Source organism: Antennarius striatus, chromosome 9 (assembly GCF_040054535.1).
Source record: "Antennarius striatus isolate MH-2024 chromosome 9, ASM4005453v1, whole genome shotgun sequence".
In the NCBI taxonomy this organism is placed as follows: Eukaryota; Metazoa; Chordata; class Actinopteri; order Lophiiformes; family Antennariidae; genus Antennarius; species Antennarius striatus.
In genome coordinates, this window is record NC_090784.1 from 2,280,566 (window position 1) to 2,300,813 (window position 20,248).

The 20,248-nt window shown below is 42.4% G+C and overlaps 1 protein-coding gene across 1 annotated transcript in view; it reads right to left on the bottom strand.

The window, feature by feature from the left end:
• Nucleotides 1-20,248, bottom strand: part of stt3b (STT3 oligosaccharyltransferase complex catalytic subunit B) — a 57,577-nt gene that overhangs the window by 8,963 nt on the left and 28,366 nt on the right. Inside the window, exons 2-9 of the mRNA XM_068323253.1 lie at nucleotides 16,057-16,165; nucleotides 14,635-14,922; nucleotides 13,047-13,112; nucleotides 8,714-8,813; nucleotides 4,209-4,307; nucleotides 3,638-3,784; nucleotides 1,908-1,956; nucleotides 840-994 (exon numbers count right to left, since the gene is read on the bottom strand). Of these exons, the coding sequence (XP_068179354.1) occupies nucleotides 840-994; nucleotides 1,908-1,956; nucleotides 3,638-3,784; nucleotides 4,209-4,307; nucleotides 8,714-8,813; nucleotides 13,047-13,112; nucleotides 14,635-14,922; nucleotides 16,057-16,165 (1,013 nt within the window). The remainder of the gene's footprint in view (nucleotides 1-839; nucleotides 995-1,907; nucleotides 1,957-3,637; nucleotides 3,785-4,208; nucleotides 4,308-8,713; nucleotides 8,814-13,046; nucleotides 13,113-14,634; nucleotides 14,923-16,056; nucleotides 16,166-20,248) is intronic.

A 20,248-nucleotide genomic window follows, 5' to 3' on the forward strand; every position in this document is an offset into this window, starting at 1 on the left:
TTTGTATCCAACTCTTTAGTATCTTTAGTTCGGTGAGAGCATATGAAACCGGCAGGGTTCGGTACCTCCAACAAGGTTAAGAACCACTGTGTTAGAGACACAATTTGTTTCACTCAAAATACTCGACTGTTCAAGTCAATTTAATTCGTTTTCCTAGTGAACAGGTTTGCAAACAAAGCACACAAATGATAACTAGAGTAGTGAGTAGGTCATGAGGCTGAAGATAATGAGGCAGCAGGAAAGCAGGACGGTCACGATGGAGAGATTCTAACAGGATGGGAGACGCTTCTGGACAAAAGAGAGAAAGAGACAACAGAGCTGCAGCTCACTGCAACTAAAACGTACATTTAGCACGGATGCTGCCAACAAAAGGGATAAGAACAAGTCACATAAAAAGTTATTACACTGAGAAATGAGAATTTTATGGCTCCAGAGAAAGTTTTGATGGAGGATTTTGTGTTAATGCAGGCCTGCAGTGCCAAACAACGCGTTCATCATGGGCTGTTTCACTTCAAGTTTTTACGAGGAGTCCTAACAGTCCATCACAAAGACAAGAGAGGATTCAGTAAGTTCAGAAAGTCAAAATACTGAAAAGTCTCTGTGGCCTCAATACAATATACAGAAGTCATTAAATCTCTAGAAAGCTGGATCATCCAGTGTGATGCTACACTATTAGAACTACACAATACAGACAAATCACCCATTACCGTTATTAATTCATTTGGTTTTTCCCCGGCCATAATTATATAACAGACTTCACACCTTCATCACATTTACAACATCAAAAAAAAAAAGGGGGGGCTGACGGGTAGAAGCCAATAGGCTTGTGAATTTCTTACCAAAGACACGTTCATCATTAATGTTCTTAATGCAAAACCAGAGGCCTGCTGGGAAGGTGCAGACCAGGATGTGAAGGTCAAAGAAGAAGGAGACCCAGGTGGTGGGCTGGTGCTCAGACACGGAGGCTATGATGGGGATGTGGATCTTGGCATAGCTGTGGATAATACGGAAGATGGGGAGAGACAAGAATAATGATGGTGAGGGGAGGAAAAAAGGCACAATTGTAAAACTTCTCTAAATGAAAAAGCATTACTGTTCATTTTCTTCCCTTTAACAGAATGAAAATCAGCTGTGGCTGGTGTGAGTCATCTTGGGTCACAAGACGACCTCATTACTTTTACTGCACTGCAGCAAAACCTGACTTTCTTCTTCAATAATAGTTGTGTGTACAAATTCAAATACATGGGCTCAGTGAGAGGTTTACAGTGTTACAGCGGCTGAGAATGTTGGTCCAGAATTAAAGGAAAACTGATCATTTCCCAAAAGTGGGTTAAACACACCCCCTGAACACAGGTCTTGCATCCACATGCTCGTTGGATGGTCTGAGAACCGCCTCAGAGAACGGGTGTTCATGAGCTCCCAGGGATACTTATGGAAGTGTTTTAACAGCATGTTGGCTGCTGTTGGAGGTTTGCTGATAACAAACAAGTGCAAACAAGTGAGTTCCTATTCATATATGAATACGACCTGTAATTTTATTTATTTATTTTTATTTATATAATTTTATATAAAAATAGATTTAAAAAAATATGATTACAACCTGTAATAACAATGATAGTAACACAGTATTTTTAAAAAAGTAGTAGGACCCCTGCTCTTACTCTGAGAGGAACTTTAATGACATCTTATAACAGCACTACTATAAAACATACAATTAAAAATGTGTATATATATATGAAATAAATACATAACGGCACATATATTTTAAAAAATTGGGGGCTGATTTTATTCACCTGTGTCAAAGGGTCTAAAAGGAACTCCTGAATTCCAAGATTTAGAGGGGTGTCCTAATACTTTTGTCCAGTTTGAATCAAGTCAAAAGGTACAGCACATACATCAAGACTTACCCAGTGTCCCACAGGGAGTAGAAACGCCCACTCCACGGAGCGATATACCCTGAAGGTGAAACACACACACACTCCTTTAGGGTCGTCACACATCAGTAGCACATGTGAGCTGTGTGTAATGTTATTGCTGCCTCCATCAATGCCTTTGTGTCTGTAACGTGTGTGTTCAGCTCTAATGAGGTCCAGTCAGCTCGGCCTCAATGAAAAATGAGAACATGGAAAATAATCCATGAGGCAGCAGGTGGTCCGATCTGCACACATGATGGATGTGTGTGTCAACGCATCGCTGCTTCTACTCATCAGCTACTGTGGCTTTACTTCAATTGATTATTGACCTTTAAATACAGGATCTCGTTACCATGACCGCACTCATTTCAACAGTTAAATATCATGGGATGTGGATATTCAAATTCCCTGCCCTCTGTCTCTCTCCTCTCTGAATCACGTTGTGTAATTCCACGTTGTGTTAGGCTGAGGCAGATAGCGACATCAGACCGTGTGTACATGTGAATCCAGATCACGTTTTCATTACGATTGATCACGCAGCCCTGGTATCAAAGATGATTGATCTCTATCTGTGCCACCCCCAAACACTGAAAACACGTTACTCACATGTTCCCTTATTTCCCTTAATAAATGTGCTACAGCTTCTTTAAACTCAAGTACTGAAACATTTGCTGATTATTAATCTGCAGTTAAAAATAGTTCTTAACAAGCTGTTTCTCCTGTTTCAGGAGGAATTCTACCGAGCCAAGCTGTTTCCAACTTTGAAAATGAAACTAGAATAATTCATAATTCAAGACTTGCATGGTTTAAGTCTTTTAATGGGGTTTGTTGATACAAAGACATTTCCACTCTTATATTGTTAATAAAATTCTGAAAAGAAGCTTTTTATCAAACCTAAGCCATGAAAAACCTGACAGGTTGTGTGATGTTCCTCCTGTCGATGAATACACCCCACATGTTCATGAGACTTCCTGTTCCTCCAGAGAACACATCACACACTCATGCTGCGAGGATCAAACTGTGTGTCCAGCAACACCTCCAGTGACTTTTATTAAAGCGTCCAACACATCCCCACTAATGTTAACCCGAGAGACAGGAAGCAGAATTATTTAAAGCTGTTCTACTGACAGCAAAAGCTGGAAGAAGAAATGAATCCCGAGCTACAGTGACACGTGGAAATGTGTGTCCTTCAGTAGAATTACTGTCTCTCAATCTGCAGACACAAGATAAAAATGCCATAGTGTGTCTCCACAAACTATACTTGAAAAGAGAAACTGATCAGACAGGAATTGGGGCTCATTCTAAAAGCATTTGGGACAATTAGTTCAAACTGGGTTCATCTGTAGGGGGCTTATGTAGGGCTGTCTTTCTGTGTTCGCCACCTGCTCAGTCTCATCCCGTTGTTGATTAGAGTTTGTTTGAAGAAAGAGGACGAAGAAATCAGAGCTCCACCGCTAAATTTTCTGTCTGCAATGATCGTGAATGTTTCAGTCTATACTGAGTCATAGAACATATATATATACAGAATATACATTTATATATACATACATATATATACATACATATATACATATACATATATACACAGTGTATAGTGTACATAGTGTATACATGCAGCTTCATATGGTGGAGAGAAGAAACCAAATGCTGCAGCATGGTTTCCTGATGGTGACAACTCAGTATTCCTGCTGCTGAACACAATCCAGACGGCGATGTGAACTGACCTGTGTACGTGAGATAGATGACCGACAGGAAGACGACTCCAGCAGCAACGGAGACTCCCAGGAAGAACAGAGTTTGGAACTCTTGCCTGGTCAGTCTGTCCTTCAGGTACTGCAGGAAGGCGTAGACCTGAAGCAGCACGAACACACCTGCAGGAGAAAAACACTCCTTCAGAAATACAGAATTCACAGAGCAAACGGGGTAGATATTTGTTTGTTTGCAAATATAGAGAAAAGCAAAAAATGGTATTAAGTTCCTGACATCTGTTCTGATCATCAATTCACTGGATTATTTTTTTATCAGGATGTGCAGACGGTGCAACTTTCTGCCCAGCAAGTTCATCTATTTTCTTTTTTCTTTTTTTTTTGCTGTTTTCCTTTAATTGCATAAAGCAAACACTATTTTTTGTCCATACATTTTTAAAAAGAAATATAAAAAAGCACAGCACTGCATCTAGTTTACCTCCAGTATTTCAACATCTGTTCTCTTCATCCTTATTCTATAAGTGTGCAATATGCATTACTAGCTTCCAGTGGTATTTTCCACTCAGATCATAAGTTATTGATTACTAACCTGCTGCCGCCATGTGTTCGCTAGTCCTGATTGGCTGAAAGCCAACAAAGGGGATCTGCATTGACAGGACCAGGCCAATGATGTAGAAGGTGCTGTAGGCTGGAGGAGGTTCAAACAAACCACATGTCAGGCACAAATAACAGGCTCCTACGCTTCATCATGGTCACATGACATGAATATAAAACAATAAAGAGCTGAAGAAGGAATGAAAATCATGTTAAAGAGTGAATAAGACGAGACAAACATAAAACCGGAGTAATTGTCGAACCCCGTCCTTTTCTGACTCTTGTAAATTCAAGCTCACAAAGTCCCTGATGCAGTGAAGTAGAACAAAACGCCTCTTTAGCTCAGATCATAACTGACAGTCAAAGAATGATTATGGGCCAGAGTTTAAACGTTTTACACTCTTGGGACTCACAAGCAAACAAAAAGCTCACAATCAACACTAAACCTGGAAACGGTGGCAAACAAACCCTCAGGTCTCAGAAACAAAAGACTCGGAACCAGCCCTGCTGGTTCGGCGCTGCTGCAGCAAAGTCAGTTCCATTCAACAACCTGAACATCCTTATTATGATCAAGATCAGATGCGTATTGTGTTCCCTAGATCAGACGTGTATCACTATCTTGTGTTTTATGCTTTGTTAAAATGAAGTTTAAGCTGAGTTCGTTCGTGGAAGAGCTGATTCTACAATAAATTCACAGATAATTACATTTTTGCAGTGAGAAACCATACTTGTAAATAAATGGAAACAGTATTCCGTGTGGGGTAAAGGAATAGATGCAGACCTCCTGTCTCCGGTCTTCATCTGTGGTTATGCTCAACATAACCGGAGGAGCCTGAAGCCTCAGCAGATCCCACCGTGAGGGACTGTTCACAGGGGTAGGAAGCCTCTGCCAATTTATGTCTAGGCATGGAATCAAACCTCAAATCTCTCCACAGCGCTGCTCTAAATGAGAAGACATGATTACTATTGGTGAAACACCAAGCTATGTGTGCACACCTTTAAAGAAGACACTGTTCTGGGACAACAACACACGCTTGCAGACCACTTCAGATTCTGATGAGACCCTTGGGGGAGGGGGGGGGGGGGGCACACGACTCACGGTCCACTTATTCCCCTGCATTCCTTTCGTGACGCGTCCCAGACTGGATAGTTTTACATTTCCTTTACAATTCAGAAGCCCAATGGGTTTGTGTCTGGACTGTCGTCCTCCTAAGATGAGGACATTATTGGAAAGGCTAGATTGAAAAGAAAAATACTGTGTGTGTGTCACAATCTGCACCGTGAAAAACTTCTCTTCACCGACCCCCCTCACAGAGTTGTCCCTTTGGATGCACCTGTCTAATTGTAAATGATCAATGAAATTCGTCCTGCAATAAAACTAACATTTGTTAAACATTATTCCGTGGCTGCTGGCACTGTTTGACAGCTTTCACCCTCAGGTGTGTGGAGGTTTGTACTCACAAGAGATCGACTGAACTAACAACCACATTAATGTGTCGCTGTTATTTTGCAAACAACTTAGAAAACCTAAGAACAGCCGGTGGTAAGGTTCAGGATTAAACTAGGCAGTCAGAGATTTCAGCATCCCACGACACCCCTCAATTCATTTAATAAAAGATCCACGGTCCAACATGTAACTGGTGCATTCTATCTGTCATGAGGTTTCAGATAACAGTGAAAATGTGACCTTGACCTAGTTTTTCAAGGTCAAGGTAGTGTTCTAATTTTCATCTCAGGGTAGAATATGTCTCGGACTGTAGAACGACGCTAGTGCTCTGACCTACTTTCATAGATCAAGCACTAGTTTTGATCTATGGTCTCACTCACATTGGCCTTCTCCCTTGTCTTTCTATCTTATCTGGTTCCTGAATGTACAAAAGGTGAAATTTGACCTTGACCTAATTTTCTCAAGGTCAAGGTCATCATCTCATTTTCACCCCTTTGCTGCCCGAGTAATGTGTTTTTTGTTTCATCTTTCCATCTGTAACGGTTGTGACGATATTTGGTGGACGGACAAACGGACCAACACACGAACACTGACAATAACAATACATCACCGCTTTGAAGCGGGATGTAACTAAAGGTTACGATAGTTTTAATCAACATAAGTCACACAGGAGGAAACAGATTACATGTTTTACAACACATTAGGTTTCATTCAAAGTATGCGGGTCAATAGGAGATTACATGACATTGACTCAAATACAACATGTATGTTCTACCTAATGACAGAAAGGTCACCCAGCAACAGAGTGGTTCATTAATGTGTTGTTATACCGTACTGGCCCGAATACAAGACGGTGTTGTTTGCATTGAAATAAGACTGAAAAAGTGGGGGTCGTCTTACATTCGGGGTCTAGACATTATACCCATTCACAACGCTAGGTGGCGCCAGATATCTTTAAACCAAATGCTGAATTTAAATCCCCAGGTGAAAGCAACCCCTGTCACGAAGAAGAAAAATAAAAATTAGCGGTAAGAAAGAAAAGGGAACAAAATAAGAGAAGAGATAACAAAATGGAGAAACGTAGCGACAATCTGGAGAAAAGTGGGTCGAATCGGTCAGGTTAACCGGCAGCTGAGGAGAAGTTATGATGCAAACTTCAAGACGATGGTGATAAATGAGGCAGAGTCTTCAAACAATTGCAAAGCGGCTATGAAATATGGTGTCACAGAGTTTAATGTACGGAGATGGAGGAAAATTAAATTTGGTGTTCAAAAAGTCTTTTTTCCAACTTGAGTCTTGAAAAAAAGGGGGTCGTCTTATAATCAGGGTCGTCTTATATTCGGGCCAATACCGTAGTTTCTGGACAAACACACTGGTTCAACATGACCTACATCTCATTCTGCAACACTCTATTAGTGATAAATGACAGACTCAGTGATATATTTCTTAATTTGTTGGTGGTTGTTCATTCAAAGACCTGGAGACAACACGCAAAATGAAAGAGATAATCCAAGCGTAACGCCATGGCTTCCATCCCTACTGTTGGTTTACATTCACTTTGTGAATGAAACTGTTAAGTGCTGGATGTGGTGAGCTGAAACATTTTCTCACCACTGTACTTTCACTTGTTGGAAAGAATTAACGGATGAAATAAACTATAATGTGGCCATTTCTGTACTATGAGTAATTACCTAAAGATGCATTTCTGATGGAAACATATCCAAACTAAAAAAACTATGTTTTTGCTGTACATAAAGGCTTTATTGTACAATCTAATAATTAGATTAGATGTCAGGCAGCACAGGTCGGTAATGAATGAGGTGTTTCCTTGCTAGAGCTCACGGCTCTCGAGACACTAACCAATACGATGACCTGAACGGAGAGCGGAGGGACCCATCAGAGGAATTGCTATTCTAAGCTTTCTGTTGTGCAGCAGAGCAAATGCTGCATATGAAATAATGAAATTCTGATTGAATGAGGGTATTTCTGCTTTATTGGACAGAACAGAAAGGCGAGAGGGTGTTGGTGTGTGACAAAGAGGACACAGAAAGGAGGAGAATCAGACTACAAGGTTGGCATCACAGGAGATAGAGCGCTGTTACAACTTTCAGCTAACTCAATTATTGTGTTGCTGCAGGCGGAGGAAACAGTGCTGGTCTTCAGAGAGACACACAGGTGAAGGGAGGGAAGAGGATACCAATGGAGGAAGACAGGAAAGCAAGCCTAATGCTAAATTATTCATTCTGTTCTCATCCTATTGGAGGTAGCTGAATCCACCAGTAACACCGCCTCGTCTCTCGTCTCCTCTCCTAAGTTCTAGCGGAGCTCAGTGCAGGCTCTCTCTGTCAGTTTAACCTCACCTAGCTCTTCATTCTTCTAGTCCTGATGTATTTTTATCAACACAAGATTCTGAACCTTACAGCACGTATCTGAAACAGTGGTGTGATGTTCTAACATCAGTGAGGAGCTGAGGGCCCCTGGCCGTTTGGTTCGTGATCAGTGAGGAGGTCCGATGTGTGACGAGGCTCTTTAAAAGGCAGCCTTCATCTTTTTACCCTTCTCGCTTCTCTCCTGCCTCATCTCTTCCTTAATCTCACTTCATCACATGTCCCTGGTGTCCTTCTCTGAAGGATCTGCACAGGCCTGAGATCTGTCTCATCACATCAGCAGCTAGTGGAGGATGTTAAGAATCAGTAACAATGTTCACACAACGCAAGTATGACAAGGATGAGGAACTGCCTCCACCAATGTGGACAGTTTGGTTTTAAAACACAGTAAATACCTCCTGTGTGTGTGTGTGTGTGTGTGTGTGTGTGTGTGTGTGTGTGTGTGTGTGTGTGTGTGTGTGTGTGTGTGTGTGTGCGTGTGTGTAGAGCTGCTGACTGCAATTACATTGGCCCCTGTTTGTCCCTGGAAGCAATGCACTGAATGCCAAATGAGCATTATTGCAAAATCCCAACTCACCTGTTTTTATTACATGTGTGTGAAGGTGTGTGTGTGTGTGTGTGTGTGTGTGTGTGTGTGTGTGTGTGTGTGTGTGTACTGCATCTCACCTATATAGACTCTGCGACTGTAGCGCTGCATGAGAAGTAGGACAAACACATGAAGGGGAATAAGGTTGATGATGAACACGTAACCCCCCCATGCTGAAACCTGCAAAACAGACAAAACAGTTTGTTAATGAAGGCAGTATTGTCCTTTAAACTCATGCTATTGAGGGTTCTTGCAGATCACATGCTAATCTGTACATACATGTAAGCACACATGTAAGCAGTGTATTGTTGCTTCTTGACTGGTGGGGATTTGATCACTGCCAAATCTGTGCAGAACTTTCTGCACCAAAGGATCAATACTGTAACCAGCCAACAAGCCCCTACAGCTAAAAGCTGAACACGGTTTTCTTTCTTACACGAAACACACAAGTATGTTAATAATGCAGGGCTTTTCCATTAGGTAGCTAGGTAGTGGGAAAAAGACGCTGGAAACAGGGTCCTAGAGAATGGACCACACTCTGCTTAGACAGGCTGTCCTTCAAGCCTTATTTAACTCACAATGACAATTGCTGGAATGTTGTTTATTTAGGCAAGGCTAGCATGTGTTACTTTATATTTTGATTGCTGGCTTAAAGACAGAAACCCAATGATTGATGTATATTTCAGGAATATGGAGAATGTTAAGCTACTTCCACCCACTGACACTGAAGACTGCCCAGGGCTTGGTGGAGCAGTGCTAGAAGAATTTCCTCTGGTCCAAACACGATTTCCTGTGTGAGCCAACGTTCAGGGAACGGACCTCGAGACGGAGAAATCTTGAAAGTACAGAGCTGTTGATCTGGGCTGAACTAAATAACCTATGCTGGAAACTAGAGAGCTCATGCTGTCTGCTGAGGAGACTCCAGCCTGTTGGGGTGTAGGGGACGCATGACTCGTCTTCTTCCAGGGGTCTCCAGGGTTTAGAAGGCTTTGAGGTTTAGGGATGTCCCGGTCCTGCCCGGAGTTTCTTCCTCAATGAGGGACATTTTCTCCGCCGCTGTCGCTTATGCTCTGGAGGGTCCTGTCGGGTTTCTCTGTTAAAGTGATTTGAAATGTCTGCTGATGTGACTGAGCGCTATATAAATAAAGGCTGACTGATGTCCCCTAAACTCAGTGGAGGTTAAATACACATGAATAAATCTTTACTTGTTTAATGACCAATAGCATTTTATTTGGAGGGCATTCAAATCAACGTCAGCAGGTGGCCAACATACTTTAGAAACCATGTAAATCATAGTGTGGTATCCACAATAAGAATTGTAGAATGAGTATCTAAGAACTGTAGAGCTGCATTAAATGACACCTCACTTCCTCTTTGGAGTCATTATACAGACCTCAACTCAACTCAAAGTCTTTCTGTAACTTTCATTCAAACACCCTGTCTTTATGTATGAGTTACTCCTAACAGGACTTAATGTCCCTCTGTGTGTTTGATGAAAATGTTAAGATACGAATAAATCAGGTTTCACCTGCCCTGTGACTTCATCGCCGTGCTGTGGTAGAGTGAAAATGAATGTTGTTGCCTGTAGAACATTGTATTAATAATGCCTGGATTTCCATTCCACTGACTTTACTGTCAATCTTCTTTTTTCTTTTTTTTTTAGTGAGCTGCATTGTTTGTAACCAACCTGCACCAAGATACCGGATAGTCATTTATACAGGGTGCATGTATTTATTGTGTGTTTGCTGGAATCACTAAGTGATAGTTTGAAATGCTTTACCATAAAAAAAACATTTTGGGACTCAACTGCAGGTACTTTTTAAAGTATCATTTAGACACAGTGTACTGATGAACATTACACTCACGGCTACTTTATCAGGTAGACCTGGTGCGTAAAGAGTTGGACCCCGTTGTCTTCTGAACCACCTTAATTCTTTGTGTCTTACTTTTTACAGGGTGTTGGAAACTCTCCTCAGACAGTTTGGTCTACATTGACATGACAGCATCAACAGTTGCTGTAGATTTGTTGTCTGCACACCAATGATGTGAACGTCCTGTTCCACCACATCCCAGAGGTGTTTTATGGAGATCTGGTGAGTCTGAGCAGCTCCAGACGCACCGATCGGTTTTGACTGTCTGTGATGTCGCTCTACGCGACGCAAGAGCCAGCACCCGTTATGAAGCGTGGGCGATGTCTCCACCCTGACGTTGTTGCCAAGGCAACCTGTCAGTTTGGCCAACAATGTGGCCCCACTCTGAACAGAGCAAGATCCCATTTGGACACTTGCTAAAAACAGTGTAAACAGTCCGCGTTCAAAATCGGATATGAAAGGAATCCAATTTGCCTGCAGTCTGAACGCCTTGCTCGAGGGCGCCTCAGCAATTCTCAGGAGGGGAGCTGGCATAACTCTGCTGCCAGTTCACACTCAAAATTTATTTTGCCTGACACGGGTCTTGAACCGGCCACCAGTCCCCCCCCCCCCATCAGACCAGGGAAGGTCTTTCCAATCTTCTATTGTCCAAATTTGATTGATCTGTGCCAACTGTAGCCTCAGTGTCCTGGTCTCAGCTGACAGGAGTGGCACCCGGTGTCATCTTCATCATCATCGTCGTTGTCCGACTGTTGCCTCTCCACCGCCTCAGACCCGTCTGCCCCTTCACCTCTGACCTCTCACATCAGGAAGACGGTTTCATCCATACAGCTGCCTCTCACAGCTGGATATTTTTTCTTTTCCACCACCACCACCACATCAAATTCAAATTAATTTGAAATTAAAGCCTTTACTCCCCATTCTGATGCTCATTTTCAACTTCTTGATCAATGTCAAGCCTAATGCATTGAGAATAGCTGGTTAGCTATTGGTTTTAACGAACAAATTAACAGATGTACCCACTAACGTAACCTGTGAGTTTCAGTCGTGTATGTACTACCCTGGATATTCTATTGCTATTCATAATTACAGCATAATGCATCATATATTATTTTGTATTACTCATTATACAGATGGTCCAGGGACAGTTTGTGTCTGGCCATGTTTCAAAGAATTATTAGTCTTTTTAGGGTTTCACTCACGGAAACACACGCATGGCAGCATGATTGATGTAAAGAGATGTTTTGAAGCACAGGCTTGTGTTCATAAAATTTACAGCACAGTGAATCACAAGATGTTAATAAAACTGCTAGTTAGAATAAAACATTAATATAATAAAACTGGAGCAAAAAGACAGGCTGACTGCGTCCAAAACGCTGCGCAGCCCACCTGAGAGCTGTGAAATCATTATGAGCAACACAGTTAAACTGCCATGCAGATAATTTAACACCACACACCCACGTTAACAACAACAGACACACTGTTTTCAAGCTGTGCACCCATCATTTTTTGAGTATCATTTCACTGCGAGGCTGGCAGCTTCTGGAGAATAGACATCCCAGCTTACTGTCCACGCCGTCCCAATGATTCACGGCTGATTCATCGCCGTCTGGATGACTGACAGGTGGATGAGGGAACGGCTGCGCTCAAGATCTTTTCTTTTCTAGTGAAAATGGTTTTCAGCCATATTTGCAGAGGATCAATGGGCGATGCCATGATGGACATTTTCATGTGTTTCAATGTAAGCTTCTGTCTCTCTTCGTTTAGTGCATGGTGTGACTCTGTAGCTTAGTTCTGTAGCTAAAGACACCACTCCAATTTATTGCCTGTGTAAAATTTTAATGGTAAATGAGAGAATCCAAAGTGGGGAAGAGAGAACAAGGATTATGCTCAAGAGGGCACACTCCGACATTCTTCTTGACCACGTGTGAACCCTGTCCACCGACAGCACCAACAATGGCCACATGAGCATCCAAACTGGACCACGGCGCATTGGAAGAATGCATCCTGGTCTGTTGAATCACATTTTGCTTTACAATATATGGACGTTCATCTACGAGCCCACAGGACTTATAAAACTACTGGCCCACAGCTAATTACAAAAACATAACGGGATATGACCCCACACATGAAACTCTTGCTTGCCTCAGTTGTAGTTCTTGGGTTTTCCACCGGTGGAACCATCGTCAACCATTAATGCTTCAGGAAGGGTTTGAGGAACACAGTTCAATGGTGCTGATTTAGGCTCAGACACCAATCAATCAAGCATCAGTGAGATGTGATGGACAAACACGATAGATCAATGTAGAACACCCCCTCACAACCACAAGGACATCAAGGTTGTTCTGCTGAAGTTTTGATACCAGCAGTGTGTTCATGTGCTTCCTAAGTCAGTCTCCACCGCTGCTGGATCAGTTTGGTGAACCCCAGGCTTTAGGGCTAGTTTCAGAGCTTCAGTTGACAACATGGATGTTGGCAAACATCTACAGTAACACGCATGTAAACAACTTCAGGTGAATGATTGTGCGTGTCTGTGTCTCACCATGTAGAAATAGGAGAGGCAGCATCCAATGGTCCAGAAGACAGATCCCGTCTTCACCGACTTCACCTGCAGTTTGTAGAGGAGAACATTAACCAACAACATGGACACACACACACACACACACACACATACACACACACACATGAAAAGCTTTACAGACTGCCTCCATTAAGCTCAGCTGCTCTGTTCTATTCTCAATCCTCTCCTGGAGGATTTGCTCTCTTGCTGCAGACCGAACACGAGCGTCTGAATTATTTATCCTGTTTCCCTCTTTAATACCCAACTGAAAGCAGAGCACCGTGTTACACACATCTTCACCCTCCTCTGTAACGCACACCGCTGCTGCTGCTAACAAGGGCCTAATGAGGCTGATGAGGACTGACTTCACACAGACACAGCTGGGGGCTCTCCTATTGGCTGGCTTAGATTGGATAAATAAATGGATGGAAGGAGCCAATGGACAGAATGAACGATCGGGGTCGACACCAGGAGAGAAAAAGGCACCGGGAAACATTTACTTGTTCAAGATACTCTTCTCCTGTCTAAGCACATCCCAGATCTAATCATATTTCCAGGACCTGTGTGTCTGCATAGGGAGAAAATCCATAATCTAGAGCAAAGGCTTAATATAATGTTCATCTTTAACCCAGGCTATGGTAACAGACCACCTATTATCAGTGTCTGCAGAGCATCATCAGTGGGACGGTAGACGTTTCCTGGTTCATAATCTTAATCTGCAATAACCTCAGCTGCTATAGTCACATGCTTGATCCACCTGGATCAATAATCTGATGCTCCTGTCTGAAGTCTCGCTAAAAACTGGTTCATGATGACAAACAAAAGAAACCATTTTCAGGACTTAGTGTTCCATGACTGAGACACTGAAAATTTCTTTCAACACTGAGCCCTGTTTCCATTTAGGTTTTCACTATAAATTGCATTTATTCTTCATTTGTGTGCATCTGCCAGTGCTTCATTTTAAATGTGTTCATCATTTATATTTTACTGAAGCTAAATTGCTGAAAATGCTCTTAACCTCTGTCGCCAGATGTCCCAGATGTCACCAGACGCCTGAGATAATGGGCCATATGTTCTCGTCTTGTAGCTCCTTAAAAATCTCTAGCCAACAACAACTGGTGTAGACTCAAACCTCAGCAACACAACAATACATTAGAATCCACACATAGCAGGATCTTGAGTTTTCCCAAAAGGAAATTGCTTTAACTGCACTACTGCCGAGACATTTAAGCCTAATTGGATAGAAGGCAACCCATCCTACCTTTTAGAGCTCACAGAGCTTCACATCTTTGGTCTCAGTCTACAATACTCCAACACTTCAGACGACTGAGGATGAGGATTTTTAGCTGCAGCGTGTTAACCCTTTAGACAACATTTAACCCACAGACGTGCTGTTCTGGACTGTGAGCAGCCACTAATGAATGAAGTACCTACACACATAGACAGAGCACGTCTGAGTCATTATAGAAGAACAGAGTTTTGGTTTGGGGTTTTCTAACTTTCTAACAGAGAACAGTTATAAATACTATCACAATGGAAGAGTATGCAAGGACTCATTAAGTATGCATACCCAGAGGTAGTAGGTGAACTGCAGGGCAAAGATGGCAATGCCTTCATTGTCGAAGGACCCAGCAACGGAACGGGAGATGTAGCCAGGGACGATGGCGATGAAGCAGGCCGCTAGAAGGCCGGCGCCCTGGTTCCACAGCTCCCTCGTCAGCAGGAAGGTGGAGATGGAGGTCAGGCCACTGAACACCGGAGCCAGGAACACACACACATCCCGGATGTGGACGGTGATGTGCAGCAGGTTCAGCACATAGTGGATGAGGCCGGCCGTGACCATGAGACCAGGGTACACCTGAGGGTTAGAAACAGGAAAGAGCCAAAGTTATTCAGGCAACCCCAAAACGAGGAAGATTAAACACTCAGATTTATCTCGAATCTTCATGCATATGTGATGAGAAAAGGATCCGGAGCTTCAAGTAGGCGGGTGCTCAAAACAAATGAAAATGCTGCTTGAAACAACAGTCCACTGCAGTGACTGTAAAACCGCCTCCATTAACAGCTTGAATGACCGACTACAGTAGAGATAAAAACCAACGACACACAGCTTCTGGACAGGAAATAAGGATTTCACCAGACAGCATCATTACCTTAAATACAAGCACTTAAAACAACACTTACAAGTTAACACTTAACAACCCGCTAACTTATTTTTTTAAAAAGAAGCAACAATGAATTTTCATGACATTGAGGACAACCACACAGAACAAATGAATATCCAGCGATGAAGTAGAGTCACCAGAGAACTACGATTCATAGCAGCACACCATGTTTTCTGCATTTAAAATACTGGAGAGCAGTCTGACAGCACATAACTCCATTTATTAAAAAAAAAAAATCTAGATAGGATTAATACTAATGTACTCAGAATTATAATTTTATTTAACCTGGGATTTAGATGAAATTGCAGCGTTTTCATAATTTTGTTAACATGTTAACTGTTCCTTCCATTTGATTACAGGACAATGAGTGGAACTGAATTAAGATTTAGTACCGACAGATATTAATGTTTTCATCTCCTGCATACAAATTGAGATGTGAGTTTATTCTCAATCAGTAAAAAAAATGTGAACGTATTTTTACATAAATGAAAAAAACCCTTCATCCAATGAAATATTTGATTAACTTCTTGACCCCACAGACAAACAACGGAACAAAAGAGGAAGGCAACCTAAGACAGAATTAATTCAACCTGTTGGTGGATGTCATTAGATCTAGTTGTGTAGGATTCCAGTAGGTCCTCTTTCCTGTCCACCTTTAATCTGTTCATATTTCAATAAACTCTACAAGTACAGAGCAGTAGAGAACCAGAACACTTTAGAAGAGACTAAGTCTTGTGGTTTATTTCTTTGAGGTGTCATATGATGCAGACTGTGTGCTTAAAGCACACACACACACACACACGCACACCAGCAAAAGGAACACTCACCGTGCCCCCTACGATCCTACCCAGAGGGTACCAGGCTCTTTCGTCAAACCAGTTGAGGAAGTCGTAGAACCCATTGGTGGTGAGGTGGTGGGTCGACCTGTAGTTGAACCTGTAGAAAGGAGACAAAGACGAGTCACACATGGGACACCACCAAACCAAAAACCGAGGATAGTAGCATCTCACTCCAGTGACAAACTGTCGGTTCGACCAACTTCCACCAGTCGTCCTTCAGCACCGATGCGTTCCAACAGCCCACTGTGACCTCATCTCAGGGTGTTGTCCCTCGCACACCAGTGAGTGTTTTCCACGGACAGAAACTGGTGCATTCGGTATGGTTCATGAGGCTCATGCAAATCTGTTCAACTGTGGTGCAGGTCAAGGTCACATTTTAACTTTTGTACTCTCAGGAACTGGATAAGATAGAAAGACGAGGGAGAAGGCCAGTGTAAGTAAGACCATAGATCAAAGTTAGTGCTTTGACCTATGAAAGTAAGTCAGGGCATTGATCTTTGACCCATGCAAGTAGGTCAAGGTAAAATTTTTCAGGGGTGTTGCCGGATGTTGCAGTTTGTGACTGTATGTTCTTGTTTTTTCTTTTTTACAAAAGTAAGTTCCTCTTCTAGTGACACAGGCGGTAGATAAAGCGCTGCCGTTGGACAAATCCTGCATCTTGCCGTGGGCCTTCAGACACAGACTGTTTTGATGCACAGCAGTTAATCTGCTGGTCCCCATGGATTTCCAGGAGTATTAAAGTGTTCAATAGAGACTATTCCTTTGTGACACAGAGGGATTGGTGGAGCATATGGCTCGCTCTCCTCCCTCAGGAGGGAGTGTTAGACTGAGGCTATATGTGCAGGTGTCCATGCTCGTTCTTGAGGCTCAGTCCCTGTCAAGAAAAACGAGGGGAAACAAAAGTGCCAACACATTCACAATTCCAGAGAGCCTACAGTTAACGGAAAATGTTGAGCCAGCCGACAGAGGAAGCGCTCACCAACCCCACTTGACTCTGTGGATGATGGGTTCTAAAACTTTCTGTCTCACCCGGAGGATCCAGGCTCATTAAACGCAAGAAAGCTCTTTTCAGCTACACCAAAAATACTGTAGTTTAACTTGTCTTTATTCAGTCTGTTTTCAAACTGTTAAAAAAAGTAAATATGCTCTACACTGTAGCTATGGTCCACTGGTTTGCTGCACGTACAACAGTATAGAGCAGTGGTTCTTAACCTGGGTTCGATCAAACCCTAGGGGTTCGCCGAGTCGCTCTCAGGGGTTCGGCGGAGATAGAGGTCAAGACAAAACACTCGACATGATGTGTCGGGTATTTTTGCCAAACACACACGAATCACTGTGTACATTTGACACACCGTGTCAATTGGTGATAACACGCCCCCCTCAACCATCACTGGCTGCAGGTGATCACGCTACATCGATTAGCCTACCTGTGCTGCATGGGATTTTGCGCACTCAGTAGTCGATTTATGCCTGTCATGATGGTACGCCATCTGATTGCTTTCTTAATATTTTAATTCATAGTAACTATGTTGAGCAAAAAAAGAAAGTGGTCGGACTCAGTGGTATAGCAGGTCAGTGATTCAAGATCGGTGGTTCGATTCTCGCTCCCGCCGAGTCATTTGTCATTGTGTCCTTGGGCAAGACACTTTACCCTCCTTGCCTGCAGTGGGGCACTCGCTGGTGTGTGAATGTGTGTGATTGTTTTGGTGGTGGTCGGAGGGGCCGTAGGCGCAGATTGGCAGCCACGCCTCCGTCAGTTTGGCTACACACGTAGTCTACCATCGCCAAGTATGAAAGAAGAGTGAATGAATAATGGATCCAATGTGATTGGATGATGACGGATGACGAAAACAGTGCACCAAACATTGTAAACAATATTCACACTAATACAATATATTATTCAGCCCATGCCTATCCAGGTTTATTTATTCATGCCCTTTATTCCTAAGCCGATTTAAGCCCATTTAGGTCTTTGTATATTCCTTTAGTTAGAAGGTTATTTATTATTTATTACTCTCTCTGTCTGGTGGGTTACTATTTATTACTCTTTCTATTTGGTGTTGGCATTACTTTCTCTGTGTCTTTTCTCTCTGTGTACGTACTGTGCTGTGTGTAATGTGACGGAGAAACTAATTTCCCTGATGGACCCTCCTGAAGGGATGAATAAAGTCCTACTCTACTCTACTCTCTACTCAATGTAAAGCGTCTGAGTGTCCAGAAAAGCGCCATATAAATTTAATCCATTATTAACGCGAATTTACATGTACTGTATAACAGAACTTGATGGGAGTCAGCGTTCTGAATGATTTGAATGTCAAGTTGAGCAACTCTAGTCTGGCTCTGGCAAAAATAAAGGAACACTTCCTGAAGCTGATGGAAAACAACAGAAACAGACTTTGCTGTAAAAATAACATCAGAGTAACAGAGTTTTGGTTTGGGGTGAAGCCACGCATATCTGAACTGGTCTCTCTAACAACAGCAGAAGTCACTGATTTGCAGGTAGGTCATTTCATGTGAGTTCATGCACTGTCTTGGTTTAGTTCTTTGAAAAAGGTGACATTAATGCACAATTGATTAAATACAACAGTAAAACATAAAATGATGCCTTAAATTAAAAAAAAAATTAACTAAAGAAGGGTTCGTTGAGTGAGCATATGAAACCGTCAGGGTTCGGTACCTCCAACAAGGTTAAGAACCACTGGTATAGAGAATCATTCTCACACTTCTCGTGCTATCATACACATAAAGTCACTTCAATATCACCGAACACCAAGTTGTTTACAGCAACACAACATTAATCTGTTACTTGAGAAAGTAGGCAGAAGAAGACCAATGCCAGAAATGTGGAAATGGAGAGAGTAATGATGACAAAAGTTCAGACAGACACACACACACACACACACACACACACACACACACACACACACACACACACACACACACACACACACACACACACACACACACACACACACACACACACACACACACACACACACACACACACACACACACATTCTGCTAGCCTCTAGTGATGGGTGTGGAAACAGCTCCATCAAAAGAGATTTGATTGAACACCAAAGAGCATGGGCTGAAGGAGTTTGTTTTTCCTTTAACAATTTACTCTTTTCTTTTACTGTTTGACATTTGTCTGTCTTAATGTTTCAATGCTTTTATCTTTCACTTGTCTGTACCTGTGTATAAATCACTTTTTTGACTTGCATGGCAGACAGGTCTGTCTTGTAAAAAAAATTTTTTAATCTCAATGGGACTTCTTGGTTAAATGAAGGTGAAGAAGTTCTGGAAAAGGCATGGTACCGCTCATGATCCAAAGCACATCACACCATCTGTAAAACATGGCCTGGACATGCATGGCTGCCAGCGGCGCTGGGTCACTGGTGTTTATCGATGATGTGACACAGTACAGAAGTAATCCTAAGGTGTTGAGGAATATCCATCCTGAATTCAGTGTCTCACTTACATCAGTATGCCTTGGAGATAATGAATAACAAAAATGATGCATCGTTCTGCTGAGGACAGGAAACATTACGCACTTTTAGCTAATGGCTCTAGGATATTTAGAAGGCATTTGTTGAGATCACCTGTGAGAAAAAGAGTTGTTGTGTGTTTCACTTAAATATATTGCCACAAGGAAAATACAAGACAGATGTTCCAAATCCAGCACTTTAAATGAATGAGAACTTGGATGTGTCTTGGGAAACAAAGCATTGCGGAAAAACACACCATCAGTCTCAGTCAACTTGTCTTAAATGTGTGTTAGCCAGATGAATTCAAGTCTGACAATCATTCAGACGCACGTTTGAAAGCTTAATTGTACTGAGATAAATCTGTTTGAAGACAAACACCTGTGGGCTTCCTGAAAAGCCTTTGCTGTCCCCTAGAGGGCGCAACACTGTAAAATACAACATGATTGGTCATCACGTGCGAAAGCCTGCTGCTAGATACAGAAATGCATTTATAGTGTGTGTTATGGGATGACTCTCTATGTCTACCTGTATGTGTTATGTTTATGAATTCATGTAATGCATCTGCTTCAGAAACAATCACCTGATCTACTTCAAGCTTAGCATGTGAGTCGTTGGGGCAAAACTAAGTGCAACAGTTGAATATGGCCCCAATTGGATAACAAGGCAGTCAGAGACTGCAAGATCCTGAATTC